Here is a 25009-nt window from a genome sequence, read left to right as displayed (position 1 = left end):
GACATACCAAACACACTTACCTTTGCACTCATGCACCCATCACTCACCTGAGCGCCGACATCGCGACCCCTCCAACTCCTTCAACCCGACGGCCCGCCTGCTCTACCTGGCGTGGTTTGGAGCCATCAGGAAACCCACACGAAACCCCTCAAAATAGGGATTAGGCTAAAAACTGCCCGTTAACTACCTGTTAACAGGCAGTTAATTGGCACTAATCCCTTCCCGCCTGGTTTCGGCGGGTCCCAGTGCGGGGCGGGTATCCGCTGCCCCTGAAACTTACGTGGGGCGGGGTTTTGGGCGGGATGGTGTCGGGACCCCCAAATTCAGGATATCCCCCCCCCCCACACGCCTGAAACCCCGCCTGACGGCTCCCCAAAAATCTAGCCCCCAGTGTTAGCATCAAGCACTTCCAAGTCAGGTGGAGCACGAATAAAGCTCCCTGTATTTTCCCAAGTAAAGTACCTCAGGCTCAACCTTTGAAGGGCATCTGCTACTGCACCAATGTTACATTTTTCCATTTCCCACATCAGCCATCCCGGAGCCTCCTTGAACAAGATTAACAACTTAGTGCAGAATTAGGGGCAGTTCTGTGTTTTGGAGCCATGCACGCAAGGAACTGGATTGAAACTGTCCAAACTCATTTTACGTAACACCCTGCAGCACTCGGTGACAGGATTTGATCTCAGGTCCCAAGGGTGAAAGCACACTGTCTAATCCACTGCACCAAGCAGTTCAAATGAATTTAACATAGAATTTGTTGTCTTCAAACCTAAATAAAGCTATTTGAAATGCAAGTTGCCCCATTCAAAAACCCTTTCTGAATATATTTAGGAATGCAATAATGAAACATTCTACTTTGGTGTTTAACACTTTAATATATCATGACTGATTAGCAGTGGATGTGGTAGGTATGGGAACACTACAGTCTTGTAGGCTCGTGTGGAGTATAAACACCAGCATGGACCTGTTGGGCTGAATGGCCTATTTCTGTGCTTTAAATACTTGGGCCGAGATTTTCCGGGGGAGTCAGCGGGCACGATCAGTGGCGGGTCAGGTGGGGAAAGTGTTTTTTTCCCCCCAGCGGGTCTGGACCCTGCTGTGAACCCTCCACCACACGCCTTTACCAAATGTCGGGTCTGTCAGCGCTGAGCAGACCCGACACGCAGTGCAGGGAACACAATTCAGGTCATTATGACCTTGTTTAGAGATCATTAAGAATACATTTGAGCTCACTTTTTGATTTTACGTGCTTGCCCTCGGGGCCGTCGCTGTTCGGGGATCACGTCTGTCAAGCTGAGGTGGGAGTTCAGTGGCCATTGAATCAGCTGTTGAGTTGACAGCTTCAAATGTAAAGTAAAAGCTCCCACCTTACAGAGATATCTTCCCTCAGTCACGAGCTCTTCCTCACGGCATTTCCACAACAGATTCACCATGCTGCAAGTCTTTACACAAGTCTCCATCCAGTCTGACCTCATTATCTCTCTCACCATTGACAGATCGCTTCTGTCATCTCTATTTCACCTGCCATCTATTCCATCAGCATGGGTGCCCTTGAAGCTCTCTCATCTTGGTCCTCAGAATCCCACCAAGACCAGCCCCAACACCGGCAGCACCAGGCACACCAGCAGCATCAACAGCAACACCAACCTTCTTCGCAATCAACTGATGCTGCACAGGACACAGGGCACCAGCACCCGAGCACACTGCCGCCCGGGAAGCCAGGGATGGCCTCACCATGGCCACATTTACTTCACTGGATGCTGTAAACCCTGGTTGCCACATGATGCGCCAGGTTGGCACCACCCCACACAAACACCATAAAGCATCCCTACAATGCCCACGCCATTCCTTTCACACTCATAACCATTGTGGGGGGTACCATTATGTCTCACCATTCACTGCAACTCACTAAGCCACTTCCAAAGGTGCACACAAACCTGTCCAAGAACACAAATGCTGAAAATAAAAGGTTTCAATGTTTGACACCACATTAACAGAAACTTTACATGAATATTGCATAAAGCACCCAAGTGCCTACCCTTGTGTGTTGTTAGTTGGTATGATTGCACTAGGATGAGGACGAGTGTGAGGGGTGGCTAGTGAGATGGGGAAGTTATAATAATGTAGATAGAGGGGGATGGGTGGAGGTGCAAGGTAAGTTGGTGTGGGTAAGGATGTGCAGGAGTAGGGTAGGGAAGGCAGAGTGATGGGGATGTGATGAGAGGCACAGCAGGATGAGGTTGAATGTGGCTTTGTACTAACGTTTCATGATCTACTGAGATCATTGAAATGTTTGCAGCACTGCACCCAGATCCTCCTGGCCACATCCCTGCTTGTGCCCTCCTGGGCAATGTGCAACCAGGCTGCGTTGATCTCCTGGGGAAGTCTCTTCCGCCCATGGGAAGGGAAGAGGACCTCCCTGCGTGCTGTGATTCCCTCCATAAGCATATGGAGGGAGTCATGGGAGTTCCTGGGTGCAGCCCTGCACCTCAGTGCCGTGCTTGTCAGTGTTTGCAGCACCTCAATGCTGTAGAACACTGACAGCACAAATGTCAAAATAAAGTTGGCCATGGTCCCTTTAAGGAAACAGGCTGATGACGCATCATGAAATGACGTCACCAGATCCGCTTCCTCTAATTGGCCAGGAAATGCGCTGGGCGGGCTTAACAAGCCCAATCAAGGGAAAATCATTTCAGACAGCGGGATGGAGCCAGCAGCGGGGTCGAGACCCACCACCGACATCGCCCACCACGGCCCCGCCGAAGTCAACAACATCATGGCCTTTGTATGGGTACAGTAGATATAAAGAAGGGATTTGAGATAGTTTAAAATCAGCCAAAATTATTGCCCTGTTGTTCTTGCATATAACACTGGACTGTCTGCAGATCTTCACCTCTCTCTCATCTCCTCTATTTGGTGGCTTGTAATACACACCAACAATTGTGCCATTTCCCTACCAATTTATTAAATCTATACATATGGATTCTGTCTTAATAGAATAGGACATCCTGACATTCCAGAATTGTGATACAATCCTTGATTAACACTACCATCCCAACCCCACCACCCCTTTTCCCCTCTCTACCTTTCTTAAAATTATTATAACCAAGAATATTAAGTTCCCAGTCCTGTTCAAACTTAAACCATGTCTCCTTTATAGCAACTATACTAAGTAACATCCCTCCATAGGTACTAATTTGTTTCTGACTCTTTAATTTTGTTTTGAATGCTTTGCGCATTCACATTCATACTACTCAATCCCTTGAGATTGGAAAATTGCAAATGTAACTCCATTATTAAGAAAGAGCATAGAGAAACCAGGAAATTATAGACCTGTTAATCTAACATCTGTTGTGGGGAAGTTATTGGAATCTATCATTAAGGACTAAATTACTGAGCACTTAGAGAAATTGGAGCTGCTTAGAGAGAGCCAACATGGATTTGTAAAGGTTAGGTCATGTCCAACGATAAATTTTTTGAGGAAGTAACTACAGTAGTCGACAGGGGACTGTCTATGGATGTCGTTTATATGGACTTCCAGAAGGCATTCAATAAGGTTCAACGTAAGAGACTATTAGCTAAAATTAAAGTTCATGGTATTGGAGGCAAATTATTGACCTGGTTAGGCAGTAGAAGATAGAGAGCAGGGATAATGGGTATGTACTCGAATTGGAAGGAAGTGACTAGTGGTGTCCCACAAGGATCTGTGCTGGGGCTAAAACTATTCACGATATTTATTAATGACTTATATAACACAATAGAGAGCCATGTATCCAGGTTTGCCAATGACACAAAGATAGATGGCACAGTAAGTAGTGTAGACGGGAGCATAAAATTACAAAGGGACATTGATAGATTAAATAAGCGGGCAAAACTGTGGCAGATGGATTTCATTGCAGGCAAGTATGAGGTCATCCATTTTGGACCAAAAAAGGATAGATCCAAGTATTATTTAAATGCTGAAATGCTTGGAACAGTGGAGGTCCAAAGAGATTTAGGGGTCCATGTACATAAATCACTAAAATGTAGTAGTCAGGTACAAAAAAATGGAATGTTAGCCTTTATATCTAGAGGGCTAGAATATAATGGGGAGAAAGTTTTTCTACAGCTATACAAAGCCTTGGTTTGACAACATCTGGAGTATTGTGTACAGTTCTGGGCATCGCACCTTAGAAAGGATATATTGGTCTTAAAGGAATGCAATGTAGATTCATCAGAATGTTACCAGGGATCCAAGGGTTAGATTATGAAGAGAGATTACATAAACTAGGTTTGTATTCCCTCAAATATAGAAGGTTAAAGGGGTGATTTGATTGAGGGTTTTAGGATTTTGAAAGGAATGGATAGGGTAGAGAGCGAGAAACTTTTTGCGCTGGTGGGGGAGTCTAGGACAAGGTGACATAACCTTAAAATCGGAGCTAGGCCATTCAGGAGAGAAGTTAGGAAACAATTCAGGCAAAAGGGTCTCTCCCACAAAGAGCAGTCGATGCTAGCTCAATTAATCATTTTAAATTGGAGATTGATTTTTGATCACCGAGGCGGGTAAATTGAGTTGGGATACAGATCAGCCATGATTTCATTGAATGGCAGAACAGGCTCGAGGGGCTGAATGGCCTGCTCCTGTTCCTATGACTCCAAAGTTTCGGAATATTGACCCTTACTTCCTTTCCTGTTTTTTCATTAAGATTTTTTGATATCCTTTGCCCTTTCTACAACAGATTTTACTACCTCATAGCCGGTTTCCTTCCCTTTCTCCTTGGACAGTATTTTCACGCTATTTATTTCAGCTAAGCCAGCTGCTATTATTCTAATAGCTTTATTAATTCTGTTCTCCCTCTCAAACCCAGACTTTCTCCCTCTCCTAGCTCAAGACAGCCACTTAAACAATTGCATAAATTCTCTGCTAAGTGCCGTCAGCTGCATCCAGACAAAGGTTGGCTTGCAGGCAGTCAGAGTGAGATGGGGGGAAAAAACAGTTGTGAAGGAGTGTGCATTTGTTTATGTGGGAAAATCTAACTTTTGTGACACTTAAGAGTCAGTTAATGAAGGGCATTAATAATGAAGGCTGAGCAGGAGAGAGCAGGTGCTCTGAGGACAGACTAAGAACCCCAGAGCTGCTGCAAGAGAAACAACACAAAAAGAGAAGAGAAAAAAAACTAGCATTGAGAGTGAGACACAGACAGTAAGAAACAAAGAATTGCAGGAAACAGAAGACAGCGCAGGGACAGAGGAGAATGTGAAGCTAATAGGACAGCACAAGGAGACTGAGAAGACAAGTTAAACATAGAAACACAGAAACATAGAAGATAGGAGCAGGAGTCGGCCATTTGGCCCCTCGAGCCTGCTCCGCCATTCAATGAGATCATGGCTGATCATCCAAACTCAGTACCCTGTCCCTGCCTTCTCCCCATATCCCTTGATCCCTTTAGCCTTAAGAAATATATCTAACTCCTTCTTGAATATATTTAATGAATTGGCCCCAACTGCCTTCTGTGGTAGAGAATTCCACAGGTTCACCACTCTCTGGGTGAAGAAATTCCTCCTCATCTCTGTCCTAAATGGTTTACCCCTTATCCTTAGACTGTGACCCCTGGTTCTGGATTCCCCCGCCATCGGGAACATCCTTCCTGCATCTAGTCTGTCTAGTCCTGTTAGAATTTTGTAAGTTTCAATGAGATCCCCTCTCATTCTTCTAAACTCCAGCGAGTATAAGCCCAATCGACCCAATCTCTCCTCATATGTCATTCCTGCCATCCCAGGTATCAGTCTGGTGAATCTTCGCTGCACTCCCTCCATGGCAAGAACATCCTTCCTCAGATAAGGCGACCAAAACTGCACACAGTACTCAAGGTGTGGTCTCACCAAGGCCCTGTACAACTGCAGCAAGACATCCTTGCCCCTGTACTCGAACCCTCTCGCTACGAAGGCCAACATACCATTTGCCTTCTTAACCACCTGCTGCACCTGCATGCTTACCTTCAGCGACTGGTGCACAAGAACACCCAGGTCTCTTTGTACTCCCCTTCTCCCAATCTATTGCCATTCAGATAATAATTTGCCTTCCCGTTTTTGCCACCAAAGTGGATAACCTCGCATTTATCCACGTTATATTGCATCTGCCATGCATCTGCCCAATCACCCAACCTGTCCAAATCATACTGGAGTTTCTCGGCATCCTCCTCACAGCACACACGCCCACCCAACTTTGTGTCGTCTGCAAACTTGGAGATATTACATCTAGTTCCCTCGTCTAGATCATTAATATATATTAGCTGGGGTCCTAGCACCGATCCCTGCGGTACCCCACTAGTCACTGCCTGCCACTCGGAAAAAGACCAGTTTATTCTCTTTGCTTCCTGTCTGCCAACCAGTTCTCTATCCAAGTCAGTACCTTGCCCCCAATCCCATGTGCCTTAACTTTACATGCTAATCTCTTATGCGGGACCTTATCGAAAGCCTTCTGAAAGTTCAAATACACCACATCCACTGGTTCTCCCTTATCTATTCTACCAGTTGCATCCTCAAAAAATTCCAGTAGATTAGTCAAGCACGATTTACCTTTTGTAAATCCATGTTGACTTTGTCCGATCCTGTCACTGTTTTCCAAGTGCTCTGCTATTACATCTTTTACAATGAACTCTAGCATTTTCCCCACTACCGATGCCAGGCTTACCGGTCTATAATTCCCCATTTTCTCTCTACCACCTTTTTTGAATAGTGGGGTAACATTAGCTACCCTCCAATCCATGGGAACTGTTCCAGAGTCTATAGAATTTTGGAAGATGACCAGCAATGCATCTACTATTTCTAGGGCCACTTCCTTAAGTACCCTAGAATGGCAGGTAAAGAGAAAAGACAAAAGAGGGAACAACTAATGGACTCTAGGTAAACAGAATTAATAAGAGAAGCCCTTTATAAATAAAGATGTTAAAAGTATTTTGATACAGCAATCTTTAATAATGCTTTATTTTGTCACAAATATATGTGTATTTTAACATAATTCTATCCCTGGTATGGTGTTTTATTAAATACTATCAGGGGGTGCCCGGCGTTGCCAGGGCAATTTTGGGCGGAGCGGTCTCCCTGCCCGCTCCCTCTCCCCCTCTCCTCTCGTCTCCATCCCTCCCGTCCCTCCCCCTCTCTCTGTCCCTCCCTCCCCTCTCCCTGCCTGGCGCCTGAGGCCCGGTGCCATTGTGATACCGGCTGTGCGAGGCCTAGCACTTCAGGGCCGAGACGGACCCGAGCTGAACTCCCCCGTGGATCGCGCGGCTGACGGCCGGCCGCTGCTGCTCCCCCGACCGCTGTGTGTGTCGGGCCGAGCGGTTGCAAGGCACGGCCCGAGTGAGCCCAACTTACCTACCGCTCCGGCGGGGCGGGAGCAGGATCGGGAGCCGCAATGTGGGGGTTTCTTTTGCTGCTGCTGTCCCTGTGGGGATGGAAAAAATGGCGGCGAAGTTTAGGGAGACTGGAGGATTAGGACCCGCCTGTGATGCACTGATTGGTCAACCATCAGGTGAGTGAACTGTAGGATTGGTCAAGCAGCACGTCAGTCAACACGAATGACAGGTAGGATTGGTGAACCGCTAATGAGTGGATTTTTGAAACTTTTTTGTATACTGTCCTAACAATTTTTCTCTGAGGAAAAAGTAAATATGCCTACGAGAGTCCCCTAATGATAAGCTTTCTTTTGATATAACATATGTGTAGGTACGCTCCATAACTTTTGATTGTATAGCCGGACAGACAGACAGAGAGACAGACAGGGAGACAGACAGAGAGACGTACCGGTTTATATATATAGATTTTATTCATATTCATGGTACAACAACAAATTGTATTTATATAGTGCCTTTAATGTTGTAAAATGTCCCAAGGCGCTTCACAGGAGTAGTATAAGACAACAAAACAATTTGACACCGAGCCACATAAGGAGAAATTAGGGCAGGTGACCAAAAGCTTGGTCAAAGAGGTAGGTTTTAAGGAGTGTCTTAAAGGAGGAGAGAGGGGTAGAGAGGTAAAGAGGTTTAGGCAGGGAATTCCAGAGCTTAGGTCCTAGGTCGCAGAAGGCACGGCCACCAATGGTTGAGTGATTATAATCAGGGATGCTGAAGAGGGCAGAGTCAGAGGACCACAGATATCTCAGGGGGTTGTGGGGCTGGAGAAGGTTACAGAGTTAGGGAGGGGCGAGGCCATGGAGGGGTTTGAAAACAAGGATGAGAATTTTGAAATCGAGGTGTTGCTCATCATTTTTTATTAAGATGTGGGTGTTGAGTGGCGCACTTTAATTCTTAGATTGCTGGCAGTGCTGTGGGAGTACCCTCACCACACAGGCGGCGGCTCATCACTACCTTCTCAAGGGCAACTAGGAATGGGCAATAAATGCTGGCCTTGCCAGCGACGCCCACATCCCATGAATGAATTTTTTTTTAAGTTCCAAGGAAGTGACTTCCTGTGACCCAGTAGTTGGCATGTAGTTGCCAAGACAAATGAGCCCTCAAGAAAACTGCCCCTAATTTTCCACAATTGGCAATCTCACAGAGATGTTTAATTTAGACCTGATTATGTGTTAAATCAGAGTTAATGTTTCTCTCCTGTTTTGTTAAGTGCATTAGCAGAAACAGCTAAATTTACTCTGGGGATAATCTTAACCTAACCCACCCAGTGAGAAACTGATGGAATTTGATCGGAATGTAAAATTGGGCGGGGTGCAAGATGGATGGCCGATCTCATCCTGTCAGTTTCCAGCCACGTGGGTTAGGTTGAAACTACCCCTTCAGTGTCCTTTCCTGGAGGTCTGGTGTATTACAACCAAGGCAGAATTTGAACAGTCAAATCAGAACTCACCTGTAATAATCCTCCTGAAAGAAAGAAGAAATAATGAATTTGTATTTACAGGAAACTCTTTTTTATCCGGCACCAACGGATCCGGTGTGCTGCCGGTTTATCAAAAAGTCCGGATTACAGAGAGTTATAGTTAAAAGGTACGAGAGCTCCGTACACAGTAACAAATCCAGGCTTCCCTGTTGCTCAGCAACAGGTGCAAGAAGCCCGGCCACAGACCAAGCGTCCCTGTTGCTTAGCAACAAGTGCAGGAACCCCCGATTACACAGCCAAGAATCAAGAAACGGCCACTAATATGAAGAAAAACTTAACTGAACCTACTCCTGAATTTTGCCGGTTAACTGAGATTTCCGGTTGTTTGGGTGCCGGTAAATCGAGAGTTTCCTGTATATACTGCCTTGCATATCCTCAGGACATCCAAAGTGCTTCGCGACCAATGAATTATTTTTGAAGGCTAAAGGGATCAAGGGATATGGGGAGAAGGCAGGGACAGGGTACTGAATTTGGATGATCAGCCATGATCTCATTGAATGGCGGAGCAGGCTCGAAGGGCCGAATGGCCTACTCCTGCTCCTATCTTCTATGTTTCTATGTAGGTACTGTGGTTATGCATATAAATCTGGTAAACATTTTTGCGTACAAGCTCTCAGGGACAAATGACCAGCTAATTGGTTTTGGTGATGTTGGTTGAGGGATGAATGTTGACCAGATATCTGGAGAGCTCCCTGCTCTTCTTCAAATAGTGCTTTGGGAGCATTTGTCTCCCCAGAACAGGCAGACTGAGCCTTGGTTTAATGTCTCATCTACATAGGATATACAGCACAAAAACAGGCATTCGGCCCAACCAGTCCATGCTGGTGTTTATGCTCCACACGAGCCTCCTCCTGTCTTTCCTCGTCTAAATCTATCAGCATATCCTTGTAAAAGATAGCACCTTTAACAATGCTGCACTCCCTCAGTACTGCACTGAAGTGTCAGCCTCGGCTATATGTTCAGGTCTTTGAGTAGGGCTTGAACCAACAACCTTCTAACTGAGGCAAGAGTGCTATCAACTGAGCCAAACTGATACCCTAAAAAAGTTAACCATCTTAAAAAGCATGTAAATTCTATAACTAGTGCAGTTGAGCATGTTTTTCTGAAGTTGGGATTGATGTAGATTGCTGGGGCTTGGAAGAAACTTTCATCTGCATCTAACTAATTTTCCAATGCTTGCTGCTGACAATGGTCACTCGAAATCAAAAGTGTTCCATTCCCCAGTTCTAGACACTACACGGAGTTTAAAAATTAACAAAAAAGAGATACAAGTTAATAACCTTGAAATGAAATTAGAACTAGTTGTGATGAAGAAGTACTGTTACAGTCTGAATTTGTAGTTTCTAAGTTTAAAAAAACACTATTTATCAAAGTTCTTCTGATTTGGCCAATTAATCTAGTTTGAGAAAATTCATGCTTATGTTATGCTAACAATGATTTTCTCAATTACTGAAATAATTGCAAATGGTTCTGAATCTATTTTGACTCCGAGCGAGTGGGAGAGACAAAAATCGGTGAATTACATTTATACGGATTTCATCATTGTTTGATTAAGGGTTAAGGGTGTGCCAAAAAGGATAGTTCTCTATTTTATTTTCTGATGTCAGATAGTTGGGGTAAATCAGATTTAAAATATTGAGTTCAGATGCACATAACTGACTCACAATCAGATCTTGGCTGCATATTCACATCACCCCCGCACTCTTCGGGGGAGAAATTGGGTATCGCCCCGTTTGGGGCGTTAGAATTGGCGCTGCGCAAATTTTATCGCCAGGCGCAACTTATCGCCACCTCGAGCGATATTGGGTTGCTGCGCCCCTAAAGGTGATTGCGGCGTTGATTCAGGCACTGCACGGGAGTCTTAAGGCGATAACCCGGCAGCGCTACTCAATATGTCGGTGGCCGGGCGCAGCGCAGGTGCTGTCAATAATCGATTACCCCGAGACATGCTGGCGCCGGCCAGCTCTTAAAGGGGCGGGTCAATTAGGAGCAGCAGCCACACTCTGCGCCTTGTAGGCCTCAAAATCGGCGCTGTGCTTTCTGTGGCGTTCCAAACTTTGAACATATGGAGACGGTGAGGCAGAGAGCGGAGCGCTTTACCGATGGGGCATTGGATGCTTTGGTTGGTGAAGTGGAGCGCCGGCGAGCTGTGCTGTACCCCGACAATGGCAGGAGGCCTCATCAGAGTGAGTACCGCAGGGCTTGGAGGGAAGTTTGTCAAAGAGTCACCTCAACCAGCGTGGTGGCCAGGACTCCTGTGCAATGCAGGAAGAAGTTCAACGACCTCACTCGGGTCGTTAGGGTGAGTGCCTTTTTCGCCATCTTCTTCATCCCTCCATCTGCACCTGACATTATGGCCAGAGGGTGCGCGAAGCCCAAATGGCCATCTGTCAGCCAGCACCCATGGCCCTTTCTGGAAACACACACACGCACATTCAGCTCGATGCATAATGGAAGGGCTATTCTACCATGGGGGGCATGTGATGTCAGCTCAATGCATAATGGAAGGGCTATTCTACCATGGGGGCATGTGATGTCAGCTCAGGCCAGCATGTTTCATCACTTCCCGTCCTTTCTCCTGCAGGCCAAGCTGGCCAGGAACTGGAGGGAGCAGCTTCTCACCGGAGGAGGCCCTCCTCAGCTGCAGAACCTGATGGACCTGGAGGAACGAGTCCACCAGATTGTTGGAGGCCGGATGACTGGTCCTGTCACCACTGGAGCTGCCGACCGCATTGTGCACAGCAATGGTAAGGTCATCACCTTTTTGAACACTCTCCTTCCACTTCTTCCCCCCACCAGCATGCTTTTTCACTCTGGACCCATGTCAGAGCATTGCAGCACTCATGCATCCCTTGCTGCCACCCTGTCCTTTCGCTAAAGCCACTCTTCAGCCTCCCTGCTTTCAGATGCTGCATCACCAGCTCGGGAGCCGGGCCCTCAAGCTGCCACTGCCACTGACTCCGGAGGAGACGAGCAGGAGGAAGCTGGACCATCCCTGCCACCCTCAGGCGAGCCAGCCCCTCTGCAGACTGGGGAGACTACTTCCCTGGAGGGGAGCGGGGGGGGGGGGGGGAAATGCTCTGAGGAGGAAGCAGTTCCAGGAACCAGCGGGCTGCAGCAACGCAAGGGGGGTAGGGAAGCTCGGGGGCCCGTCTCCCCGGAGGGCGAGTCAGGCCGCGAGCACTGCTGCACAGAGCGCAGAAGAGGTGCGTTCCCTCGCAGAAATGAGCGCCCAGGCTCGGCTCAGGCACACTGAGCTCATGGCTGCAGTGGCAAGGATGCCTGAATCCATTGAGACACTGGCAAGGAGTGTCCAAGACTTCGGGGCAGCACAGGCAAGCAGTGCTCAGGACTTCGGGGCAGCACTGGAAAGGACTGTCCAGGGCTTGACCGAAGCAGTGGAAAGGACTGTCCAGGGCTTGACCGAAGCAGTGGAAAGGACTGTCCAGGGCTTCACTGAAGCACTGGCACCTGCCACGCAAGTGCTGAGTGCTGCCACGCAGTCACTCGCTGGTCTCATGTAGACGCATATTGAGGCCACGCGACCAATGACTGCTGCCACCCTCGCTGGATCAGGCGGGATTACCCGGGGCCCTTGCAGCACCACAGCAGGGCATCAATCTGTGGACCAGCCGATTGGTGCGCATGCTGCGGTGCTGCCCCGTCAGAGTGCCAGTGTGTCGGTCGACCAGGGAGCTGCTGTCCGCTCTCAGGATGTCAGCATTCCTGATGCCACCACTGGCACGTCTCCACTGCAGCTGCCACCACCTGCAGGACAGACTGCTTCCACCCATGCACAGTTGGAGCAGTCAGCATCCGGGCCCTCCAAGGCCAGAGGTCGTCCAGGACGTCCCTCAGGGGCATCTGCGCTTTCGAACAGCCAGCAGGCCTCCCCCAGGCTTGATGCAGCCACTGGGGTCCCATTACGGAGGAGCTGCAGGGAGGGAAGGGGCCGATCTCGCAAGAGAAGTAGATCACCATCAAGGGGGAAAGAGTAGAAGGTGCAGCTGAGACATCTTATTTGTAGAAATCAAGGCCGTGGATTTGATTTGTAGAAATCAAGTTGTTAAGCTCCTCCCTTCCGGAGGAGCTTAACAACTTCTACGCTCGCTTCGACAGGGACAACAAGGAGCCGGCTACCAAAGCCTTGCCACCCCCGGAAGACCAGGTGCTCACTCTGTCGACCTCCGACGTAAGGGGCGCTTTACGCAGAGTGAACACACGAAAGGCTACTGGACCGGATAGCATCCCTGGACGGGTACTCAAGGAATGTGATCAGCTGGCTGATGTCTTCACCGCCATCTTCAACCTGTCATTGGCCCAGGCAGTAGTCCCTACATGTTTCAAGACTGCCACCATCATTCCTGTGCCTAAACAAGCGGCTGTGACGTGTCTGAACGACTATCGACCTGTCGCACTCACACCCATCATAATGAAGTGTTGCGAGAGACTGGTCTTAGCCCACATCAAAGCCAGTGTTCCTGCCTCCCTTGACCAACACCAGTTTGCCTATCGGGCAAACAGATCAACGGAGGATGCAATCACTACTGCTCTACACTCGGCACTGAATCACCTAGATGGTAAGGAGACCTACATCAGAATGTTGTTTATAGACTACAGCTCAGCATTCAACACTATCGTCCCCAACAAGCTGGCCACCAAACTCCAAACTCTTGGCCTGAACACTTCCCTCTGCAACTGGACCCTGGACTTCCTAACAAACAGACCCCAGTCTGTCAAATTAGGCAACCACACCTCCCCCCCCCGACCCTGAACACGGGGGCCCCACAAGGATGTGTGCTGAGCCCCCTCCTCTACTCCCTCTTCACCCACGACTGTGTGGCTGTTAATGGTTCCAACACCATCAAGTTTGCAGATGACACCACGGTAGTAGGCCAGATCACCAACAATGATGAGTCAGCCTACAGGGAAGAGGTCCAGCATCTCGTGAAGTGGTGCGCCGACAACAACCTGGCCCTTAACACCAAGAAAACAAAGGAAATAATCGTGGACTTCAGGAAGTCCAAAGGCGGAAGTCACACCCCCATCCACATCAATGGGGCGGAGGTGGAAAGGGTGGCCAGCTTTAAGTTCCTCGGAGTCCACATCACGGAAGACCTCTCCTGGTCCCTCAACACCTCCTCTCTGGTGAAGAAGGCCCAGCAGCGCCTATTTTTCTTGAGGAGGCTGAAGGGATGTAATCTGTCACCCCCGATCCTCTCTAACTTCTACCGCTGCACTATAGAGAGCATCCTGACAAACTGTATCACGGTATGGGACGGCAGCTGTAGCTCCCATGACCGGAAAGCCCTGCAGCGGGTAGTCAAAACTGCCCAACGCATTACCGGCACCCGGCTACCGACCATAGAACATATATATCAGAAACGCTGCCTACGGAGGGCACGGTCCATCATCAAAGACCCTACCCACCCCAGCCACAGTCTGTTCGCCCTCCTACCATCTGGGAGACGCTACAGATGCATTCGCACCCGTACGACCAGATTTAGGAACAGCTTCTTTCCCAGGGCTGTCATCCTACTGAACTCCACAAATAAACACTAAAGCCTGCACATCTGCCGATGCACTTTATTATGGTCATATTTATGCTAATATATATGTACAAATGTATGTTGAAATGTTTAAGTGTCCTAATCCAAATTGTACACTCTCGGGAGCCGCAAGCCTACATTTCGTTGTACTGCACTTGTGCACTAACAATGACAATAAAAGTTGATTTGATTTGATTTGGGGATGCTGGTCTGAATGTTAGTAATGTTTTGGATAGTCTCCCGGGTGTGCGAGTCACTTATGTGTTAGTTTTGCTTTCTGTTGCCATTGCTTTGTCATGTTGGAAGGAAGCACATTTAGCAAAATAAACAACTTTTTAAATTTACATTGGCCATGTCTGATATTTACATTCACTGCCCTTCATAGGCTTTGGGTTATCCGGACGGTTCCATTCCTCCTCATCGAATGGCACCAAGCATTCAGTCAGAGGGGCCTAGAAGCGGCTTGCTATCAGCCTCTGACGGACGGCCCTTCCAGTTTGTACTTCCCTCCCGTCTTGGTCCTCCTCCTCCTCCTTCTCCTTCTCCGCTGGTGCTTCAATGGCTGGTGGCATTGGCTGGATGCGTAGGATGGCGAGGTTATGCAGCATGCAACAGACTACGACGAAGTGGGAGACTCACTCTGGTGAGTACTGCAAGGCGCCTCTGGAATGGTCCAGACAGCGGAACCGCTGCTTCAGCACACCGATTGTGTGCTCCACAATGTTCCTCGTCGCCTGATGGCTCGCATTGAAGCGCTCTTCAACAGGAGTGCTGGGCGAACGGAGCGGCGTCATCAGCCATGGGCACAGAGGCTAGCCCTCGTCACCGAGAAGCCAGCCTCCTGGGTGAGCCGGGGCCTCGAATAGGTCTGTAACTGAAGTCTGGCGCAGGATGAAGGCGTCATGGCTGCTGCCTGGGAACTGCGCATTGACTGCAAGGATCAGCTGTCGGTGGTCATAGACCAGCTGAACATTCAAGGAATGGAACCCCTTGCGGTTGCGGAACTCCTCCGGATTCAAAACAGGTGCCTGCAAAGCCACGTGCGTGCAGTCAATGGCGCCTTGCACCATGGGGAAGTCCGCTATTGCTGCGAAGCCCTCTGCGCGCTCCTGCTGCTTCTCCAGTGTCACAGGGAAGGAGATGTACTGCCGCCTCCTTTTAAATAGGGCATCTGTTACTTGACGGATGCAGCAATGCACCGCAAACTGCGATATGTTAGCGATGTCCCCAGTTGCGGCCTGGAAGGAGCCGCTCGCATAGAAATTCAGGGCAACAGTCATCTTGACAGCCACCGACAGAGAGGTCCTGCACCTTATCTGAGGCTGCAGATCTGGCTGAAGCAGGTGGCACAACTCAGTCACCACCTCCTTTCTGAAGCGCAGCCTTCTAAGACACTGCTCCTCTGACATGTTCAAGTAACAGAACTGCTGTCGGAAAACCCTGGCAGTGTAAGGTCTGGTGTGGCGACGTCTGTTGGCCCTCCTCCATCTGGCCATTCCTGCCCCTCTCTCCCTGCGTCTCTGTGCCCTTTCCAGATGGTTCAGCAGCAGGACGTTGCCCTCCAATGCAGCCCCCATAATAATAGCGCACAAGAAATTGTAAACGTTGTAAATGCTCACCAGCAGCAAGGTGATGGTCAGAAGGCTGAAGTTCCTCTGGCCAGCGCTGGCTCAATGGTGCAATGGCTCTCAGAGTGCAGCTCAGCAACTCTGTGAAAGTCTCGAGGAAGTTGTGCTCCCAAAATGGCTGCCGCTTTTATACCAGTGCAGTCCCCTTTAAAGAGCGCCCCCCTAGCCCGAGAGGGACTGGGGAACATTCCAGGTAAGCAGTCCTTATTAGCGCCAGGCGGAACGGAGGGGCGCAACACTGAATTTCCGGTCCGGGGCACCCAAAAGGCGTTGCACACTGAAATTATGTCATGATCTGCCTGCGCCCGCGAGCGGGCGCTAAGGTTTAACGCCGGCGCAAAATGCCCACTCAATATGGGAGGAGGCGCTGGGTTCACTGCGCCCAGCCAAAAATTGGCTAACGCCCCACTTCTCGGCCTCTTTAGGCGCTAATTGGAGGCGCTGCCAACCGAATTTCTCCCCCCGCATCTTTGGTCACCTGGTGCACAGAGCAAACAAATCAGAGGGCTTCCTGGTGGGTCTGCTTTTGGGCTTGGCAAAATCCACCATTTACAGTTCCAGGAATCAACAGGGAGGGTCTCTCCGACTGCTTGGCCATGTTTTGATCTTTGGTACATGCCTGAGTGACTATAGAGCACAAACATTTTTTTTATTCATTCATGGGATTTGGGCCTCACTGGCAAGGCCAGCATTTATTGCCCGTCCCTAATTGCCCTCGAGAAGGTGGTGGTGAGCTGCCTTCTTGAACCGCTGCAGTCCGTGTGGTGACGGTACTCCCACAGTGCTGTTAGGGAGGGAGTTCCAGGATTTTTGACCCAGCGACGATGAAGGATCAGCGATATATTTCCAAGTCAGGCTGGTGTGTGGCTTGGAGGGGAACTTGGAGGTGATGGTGTTCCCATGCACCTGCTACCCTTGTCCTTTCAGGTGGTGAAGATCATGGGTTTGGGAGGTGCTGTCGAGGAAGCCTTAGCGAGTTTCTGCAGTGCATCTTGTAGATGATGCACACTGCAGCCACGGTGCGCCGGTGGTGGAGGGAGTGAATGGTGTCCACTGGTTTGCGTGAAGCCTTCTGTAACCAGTGGGTGCTGCAGGCCATTCATCGTTTTATTGACCCAATTACTAAATTGTTATTTAAATTTACTACCACTCATTTTCAATTTGGACTTTCTGTTCTTTCGTAATGGTGCATTCTATAGTTCAAAACAAAAGAAGCAGCATATTCGGTGTTAAATGAAAGGTCATCGATCTGAAACGTTAACACTGTTTCTCTCTTCACAGATGCTGCCTGATCTGTTGAGTGTTTCCAGCATTTTCCATTTTTATTTCAGTGTTAAATGTCTTCCGTAATCACTTTTATTGTTTGGTTCAATGCCTATGCTCAGAAACTAATTAAGCAGAAGAGTTGCTTGGAGGCTGGAACAACTTTTTGAAATGTTAATATATGCAGATTGACGGACTCGGGAGTAGATGACTCTAATCTCGATTGCTGAGCTATTAAGGGAAATGTATGGAGAAAGCAGCAAGCATTCAGACTAAAACTCACCTCAAGTTGTGAGATCTGTCAAACTCTCTGTTTACATTGAGGAAATAGCTATACCACAAGAGGCACCCAATGGCATAAATCATAGCCGTCAATACTGAGCTACAGTTCTGATGGAAGATCTGAATTCTGTGGATGAACTGGGATTTGCATTCTCCAAGTACATCACAAAACTTGGAAGAGATTAATTTGACTGGTGCACGATATTGATCGGATTCTAATACATTCAAGAAAGGATATATTAGTTTGTTCGTGCATGGACTCTTAAATTTATTGTTTTGAAGTATTATGCAAATTCAGTATCTTGCTGTGTCCTTTGGTTTACTGTATATAGTTTTATTTGATCCACAAATAAAACGAACAGAATTTTGCACTATGCTTTAGCTTGAGAGCATGATAGTTTGTGCCCCTTAGAAGGGACACAATTGTGTGATGGACATCCCAGATATTCTCCAGTGGCCAATATACCCAAATGAGAGATCAGTTGTTAAACCCATACATGGAAATGCACAAGGGGGCAGATTTTTGATCATAGAAGGCGCAGTCTACTTACAGATACTACCTTTTCGGCATGAATTCAAGACAACAGTGTTGGGGGGGGTGGGGAAGCACTAATTTTAACAATGGGGTTAACACGAAAACCATTACCATCAAGGATAATGCATTTACTTATACTCTGAATTTCTGCAACATGAAATGTGAACATAATACCTTTACTCTTAGCAGCATTTGCATGCAGTCATGAAGCCTTGCTTTGGTACGCTTTCTTCACACATGATAGATAAGATATATTATGCACATTCACATTTTTGCAAATGTGAGTTTTGTTGTGCAGTCTCAATTCACATGTACAGTAAAACATCAGTCACATATCTAGCAACTGAAAAGAGTAGTCAGTATTCCAATATTTTAATTTAAGAGATTGAAGCTCAGAAAGTTAAACATAGAAACATAGAAGATAGGAGCAGGAGTAGGCCATTCGGCCCCTCGAGCCTGCTCCGCCATTCAATGAGATCATGGCTGATCATCCAAACTCAGTACCCCGTCCCTGCCTTCTCCCCATATCCCTTGATCCCTTTAGCCTTAAGAAATATATCCAACTCTTTCTTGAATATATTTAATGAACTGGCCTCCACCGCCCTCTGTGGCAGAGAATTCCACAGGTTCACCACTCTCTGGGTGAAGAAATTCCTCCTCATTTCAGTCCTAAATGGCTTACCCCTTATCCTTAGACTATGACCCCTTGTTCTGGACTCCCCGGCCATCAGAAACATCCTTCCTGCATCTAGTCTGTCCAGGCCTGACAGAATTTTATAGGTTTCGATGAGATCCCCTCTCAATCTTCTAAACTCCAGTGAGTATAAGCCCAATCGACACAATCTCTCCTCATACGTCATTCCTGCCATCCCAGGTATCAGTCTGGTGAATCTTCGCTGAACTCCTTCCATGGCAAGAACGTCCTTCCTCAGGTAAGGCGACCAAAACTGCACACAATACTCAAGGTGCGGTCTCACCAAGGCCCTGTACAACTGCAGCAAGACATCCTTGTTCTTGTACTCGAACCCTCTCGCTACGAAGGCCAACATACCATTTGCCTTCTTAACCGCCTGCTGCACCTGCATGCTTACCTTCAGCGACTGGTGCACAAGGACACCCAGGTCTCGTTGCACTTCCCCTTCTCCCAATCTATTGCCATTCAAACTGTTGAGAGAATCCCAGCCATGCCATGTTTTAAATATATCTGCCCGCATTGTAACAAGCTTGCTACAGTCGGGGAGATGAATTAAATTCACAAAATGTTACCCCCCCCCACCCCCGGTTAAACATTGACAGTCAGAAAATAAATTGTTCTCTTATTAAGAAAGGTTATTCTCACCATCCAGGCAGTGACAAAATCTCCCATCCAGGTTCCGACTGCTGCTAACTTCATGAAGTGTTCATTTCTTATGCCCATGTTTTCATTAATGAAGTAGTGGCTGTGGAAGAAATACATATCATTGGTATTATTCCAGGGTCCACAATGAAACACATTCAGGAAACAGAAATATAATAGAACAGAATGAAATATCTCTTTGAATGTCTGCCACTGCTTTTCTGCCGTCTTACCCTCTAATCGATTTTCCCAGTTCACTTTAGCCAATTCTCTCCTCATACCTTTTGTAATTGCCTTTATTTAAGTTTAATACTCTAGTTTCAGACCCAAGTTTCTCACCTTCAAACTGAATGTGGAATTCATCATGTTATGATCACTCTTCCCTAGAGGATCCTTTACTATGTGATCATTAATTAATCCTGTTTCATTACACATTACCAGATCTAAAATAGCCTGTTCCCTGGTCGGTTCCACGATGTATTGTTCCAAGAAACTGTCCCAAATATACTCTATGAACCCATCCTCAAGGCTCCTTTTGCCAATTTGATTTGTCCAATCTATATGAAGATTAAAATCGCCCACGATTATTGCAGTACCTTTCTTACAAGCCCCCATTATTTCTCGATTTATACTCTGTCCTATAGTGTAGCTACTGTTAGGGGGCCTATAGATTACTCCCACCAGTGCCTTCTTTCCCTTGCTATTTCTTACCTCCACCCAAATTGATTCTACATCTGGAACTTCCGAGCCAAGATCATTTCTCTCTATTGTACTGATCTCATCCTTTATTAATAGAGCTATCCCACCTCCCTTTCCTTTCTGTCTATCTTTCCGAAATGTTAAATACCTCTGAATATTCAGTTCTCAGCCTTGGTCACATTGCAACCATGTCTCTGTGATGGCAATCAGATCATACCCATTTATTTCTATTTGCACCGACAAATCATCTATCTTGTTACGAATGCTGCCTGCATTCAGATAAAGAGCCTTTAATTTTGTCTTATCATTTTTCCCTACTCTGACCTTATTTGCTGATGCATTCTTATGTTTGTACGCTCTGTCCCTTCTTGTCGCACTCTGGTTTTCATTGCCCATATCGCTACCCTGCACTACTGCCCTGTCCTTTTGTCTTTAACTTTCTAAATTTCCCCTCACTTGAACCCTCCCCCCCCCCCCACCCCGACTATTTAGTTTAATGCCCTATCTGCAGCCCTAGTTATTCGATTTGCCAGGGCACTGGTCCCAGCATGGTTCAAGTGAAGGCCGTCCCAACGGAACAGCACCCTATTTCCCCAGTACTGGTGCCAGTGCCCCATGAATCGAAACTAATTTCTCCCACACCAATCCTTGAGCCACACATTCAACTCTCTGATCTTATTGACCCTAGGCCAATTTGCTTGTGGCTCAGGTAGTAATCCAGAGATTATTACCTTTGTGGTTCTGCTTTTTAATTTAGACCGTAGCTGCTCATATTCCCTCAGCAGAACCTCTTTCTTAGTCTTACCTATGTCGTTGGTTCCTGCATGGACCACGACAACTGGATCCTTTCCCACCCACTCCAAGTTCCTCTCCAGCCCTGAGGAGATGTCCTTAACTCTGGCAACACAGCCTTCGGGACTCACGCTCTCAGCTGCAGAGAACAGTATCTATCCCCCTAACCATAATGTCGCCTACCACTACGACATTCCTTTTTACACCCCCCACTTGAATGGCCCCATGTACCACAGTGCTGTGGTCCAGTTTGCTCATCCTCCCTGCACTCGTCCACACAGGTTGCAAGAACCTTGTAACTGTTGGACAAGTGCAAGGGCTGAGGCGCCTCCAATGCTACCTCCTGGATCCCCATACCTGCCTCACTCGCAGTCACATACTCCTGTGCCCTTGTACAAGACCTTGATTAAGCCTCATCTAGAATATTGTGTCCAGCACTGGTCCCCTCACATGATGAATATAGTAGCATGGAAATATAGAAGCCCTGGAAAAGGTTCATAGAAGGGCCACTAGATTAATACAAAGTCTAAAAATCCTTAGTTATCATGATAAGCTGAGAGGTGCGTCCTTTTACTGTAGAAAAGTGTAGACTTTGGGGTGATTTGATTGAAGTATTTAAAATGCTGAAGGGATTAGACTGTGTCCATGTGGATACATTATTTTAATTAGATAGGCTAGGAAGATGAAGAAACAGCGTTATACTTTTGTGTAATTATTTCCGTCTATAGATAAGGTTAGAGAACAATGTTTCTCTGCAGCTAATATGCCTCTTAGGCTTTTCTAGCCTGTTGTAATACTTCTAAAGAGTGCTCATTATCTATCTTTTCTGCTACCGTTACAGCAAGTTACGAGCTAAATGTAGATCAGCAATACGCTTCGCTGAACCTTCAGGCAATTGTGACCGGCACCTGCAACCTTGGATAGGCATTTCTACCAATATTAGACAATTGGCAGTCATACTTAAATACAGCAATGTAAAGTAATTTATAGATAACCAAATATAATTTGGAGGGATAAATGACATTGTCTTCCTTGCTTATCTTGGCACCTCTCCAAGTTGGAGACATTCTTCCACAGATTTTCCAAGATTAGAAGTTTGTTGAGATCACACGGACCACATGTGTGATTGCCCCTGATGCCTGTGGGATGCTCTGGTTAGTCATCAGTTGACCGTACAACCCATAGAGGGCATTTCCCATTCGCTTGCACCATGCACAATATTCTAAGGATCATCAAGAGAGCAATCCTTTCTGTGCCTTCCTTATGCTCCAATTTGTGCACTCCACAATTGGACGAATGTATTGAGTGTGATATTGATCTTGCTAAATTGCCTATTAAGGGAGCTGGTTTCTGAGTTGTGCATTTTATTGTACCTCATTTGAGCTCAGAGAGTGGAATAAGTAAATTTACCATTTCCTATGAATGCATTAAAAGAGAGACACTAACTCTCACTAATTGCACAGCAAGTGCTATGAGCGCAAATGAAATGGTTTAGTATTTAAGCAATGTTCAAAAATGACATGATAAAGTGATTAACAATAACGGGGATATCGGGGGTACGGTAGCATAGTGGTTATGTTACTGGACTAGTAATCCAGAGGCCTTGACTAATGATCCGGAAACAGGAGTTCAGATCCCACCACAGCAGCTGGGGAATTTAAATTCAATTAACTAAATCTGGAATAAAAAGCTAGTATCAGTAATGGTGACCATGAAACTACCAGATTGTCACAAAAACCTATCAGGTTCACTAATGTCCTTTAGGGAAGGAAATCTGCCGCCCTTACCCGGTCTGGCCTATGTGACTCCAGATCCACAGCAATTTGGTTGACTCTTAAGTGCCCTCGTAACTTGCTGTAACGGTAGCCTAACAAGCCACTCAGTTGTATTCAAGACGGCAGCTCACCACCACCTTCTCGAGAGCAATTAGTGATGGACAATAAATGCTGGCCTTGCCAGCGACGCCCACATCCCGTGAATAAAAAAAAAACATTGTTTTGCAAGTATCCTTGCAGTCTCTAGCAAGGGCGGTAAAATGATTAGTATGGCTACATGAGCCAAGAAACACCTTGAATAATTTGGGATAACTCAGCTTGCCTCGAATGAAAGCTCAAACGGTTCAAGCTACTGTCGCCCGAGGGAGCTTGGTGTTCTCAAAAGGAGTCATTTTAAATCTTTTCGTTCTTTCTATTCTGCCACCAGCTGTCACCTTTGTGTTCCAGAATGAATCTAATGAATGTGCTTAAATATTAAAAGTCAAGACAAGAATGGGTTGATCCCTGTGTGGTTGGTGAGTAATATCTTGATGTAAATGCTTCTGCATTGGGTGTCACTTTTATAACATTGCAGATGCCATTAGAACACATTATTAAACAACTGAGTAAGGGATGTCCCATAAATCATAAAATATCAATAAGCCATTCATTGTTAAATTTCTGATGCGGGCTTCATTAATGGAATTGTGAGATGTACAATGACTGATCTCTTCCACCACCCTAAAATAACCATCTTGATGAGAATAGGGATTTATATCTGCATTAACTCAGTTAGAAATGCAGTGACTTGGACTCAATCCAGCCTCTGAAAATGATCCGACGGAAGTTGTTCTTTCTGTGTAATGATGATCAATAATTCTGGTGACCCAGATGCACATCTAAAACTGCAGCATCAAAGATGTGCCTGAACTGCAAAACAGAAAGACATATTTCCAAAATGCAGTGGCATTGGTTAATTAATTTTCAGGGAAAAAACTCTCAATGTTAAAAGCATCCCCTGACTTGGAAGTTCTGATGCCTATCTGTACACAATCAAACCCACATCAAATCAGAAAGCATCAGTGCCCACTTTTTAATCAAGGATTCATCTAATTATAATTTGAGCTCCTGTCCCAACTACAGTGGACCAGAAGAAACAATTAATTTTAAAAAAACTTTTCAATATAAAGCAGTTCATTATATCAAGATTTGATTGTATACAGAAACTGTTGTTGAGCACCATTTAGTTCTTCAAATAGCAAATCTGGATTAAGTTTTGGAGGTTATAACATTCAGGTAATTGTGATACTGGATCCAAAAACTCAACCTGCTGGTGCATAAGCTGCTAAGGGAACAGAGGTGCACTCGTTGCAAAATGGATGCATATTCCTCTGTCAGGCAAATCATCCTGCCACAGCGACAAGAGAGGACAGACTCCCAGTCTACAATGAACTGGCAAAGATTAGATATTCCTTGAAACTAGATTGCCAGGGAAATCAGTGTTTGTCCCGCCAACTAAAACCAAATACATTCAGAAAAGCTAATCTGAGTGCATTACAAGGCTGAAAGGGACATGCAAAATGATACAAGTCCTGCGGCAGTGATGTACAAGAGAAATAATCTGATGAAGGCAATGCAAAACAATCACTGGGGTATATTTTTCAACCAGTATTGTTCCTGTATAAAATGCTTAAGGTCCTCATACTAAATCCCTCTGTGTGCTTTAACAGGTGGGCTCCTGCATTTTAAAAAGCTCACAGAGTATGAACCCATTAAGCCAGTCAGAAAATAAACCCAGTGTATCTGTGTCGGTATTAAAATCACATTAACAACAATCCACAAAGGAATAAATCACATGCAGAGTAATGCCACGGTAAGGCAAAAGAGACCAGTTTGCACAAGCAGCAACAACTGGAACTGGCCAAGATAATCAAGAACATTTTTAACTCTGAATATTGTGAAGTAGAATTGTTGGCCATCCACAGCATTCTCCGAAGAACTTAAAAATCTCCTGATCACAATCCATCAATGTGACCATGGCTCTCTAAAGGTTAAAATATATATAAATTTTTCTGCTGCTTCATGTCACTCATGACTTAAAGCTAGAACATTGTGGAGGATGCATGGATAGGCAGGTTGGGTTTAATTGCTGGATAAGCTAAATGTAGCCTTCAATGTCAGCTTTTTAAATACAGTACACCGGTAGTTTTGGTAGTTTTCCCAGAACACTCATTTATATATATATTTTTTTTTTAAAGCCCTATGTCGCGTTATGGGTTAGCTAAGGGGTATTTGTA

At 46.4% G+C, this 25009-nt stretch overlaps 1 protein-coding gene across 2 annotated transcripts in view; it reads right to left on the bottom strand.

Annotated features, from left to right (window-relative positions):
- Nucleotides 1-25009, bottom strand: part of tmem117 (transmembrane protein 117) — a 336326-nt gene that overhangs the window by 139055 nt on the left and 172262 nt on the right. For both annotated transcript variants that reach the window (XM_086009384.1, XM_086009385.1), the window contains one exon: nucleotides 19471-19570. In XM_086009384.1, the coding sequence (XP_085865510.1) occupies nucleotides 19471-19570 (100 nt within the window). The remainder of the gene's footprint in view (nucleotides 1-19470; nucleotides 19571-25009) is intronic.

The sequence above is a fragment of the Somniosus microcephalus genome, chromosome 16 (assembly GCF_052327205.1).
Source record: "Somniosus microcephalus isolate GS21.2 chromosome 16, FLI_Smic_1.0, whole genome shotgun sequence".
In the NCBI taxonomy this organism is placed as follows: domain Eukaryota; kingdom Metazoa; phylum Chordata; class Chondrichthyes; order Squaliformes; family Somniosidae; genus Somniosus; species Somniosus microcephalus.
Note: the sequence above shows the minus strand (reverse complement) of the source record. Positions and strands in the feature narration are given on the sequence as shown.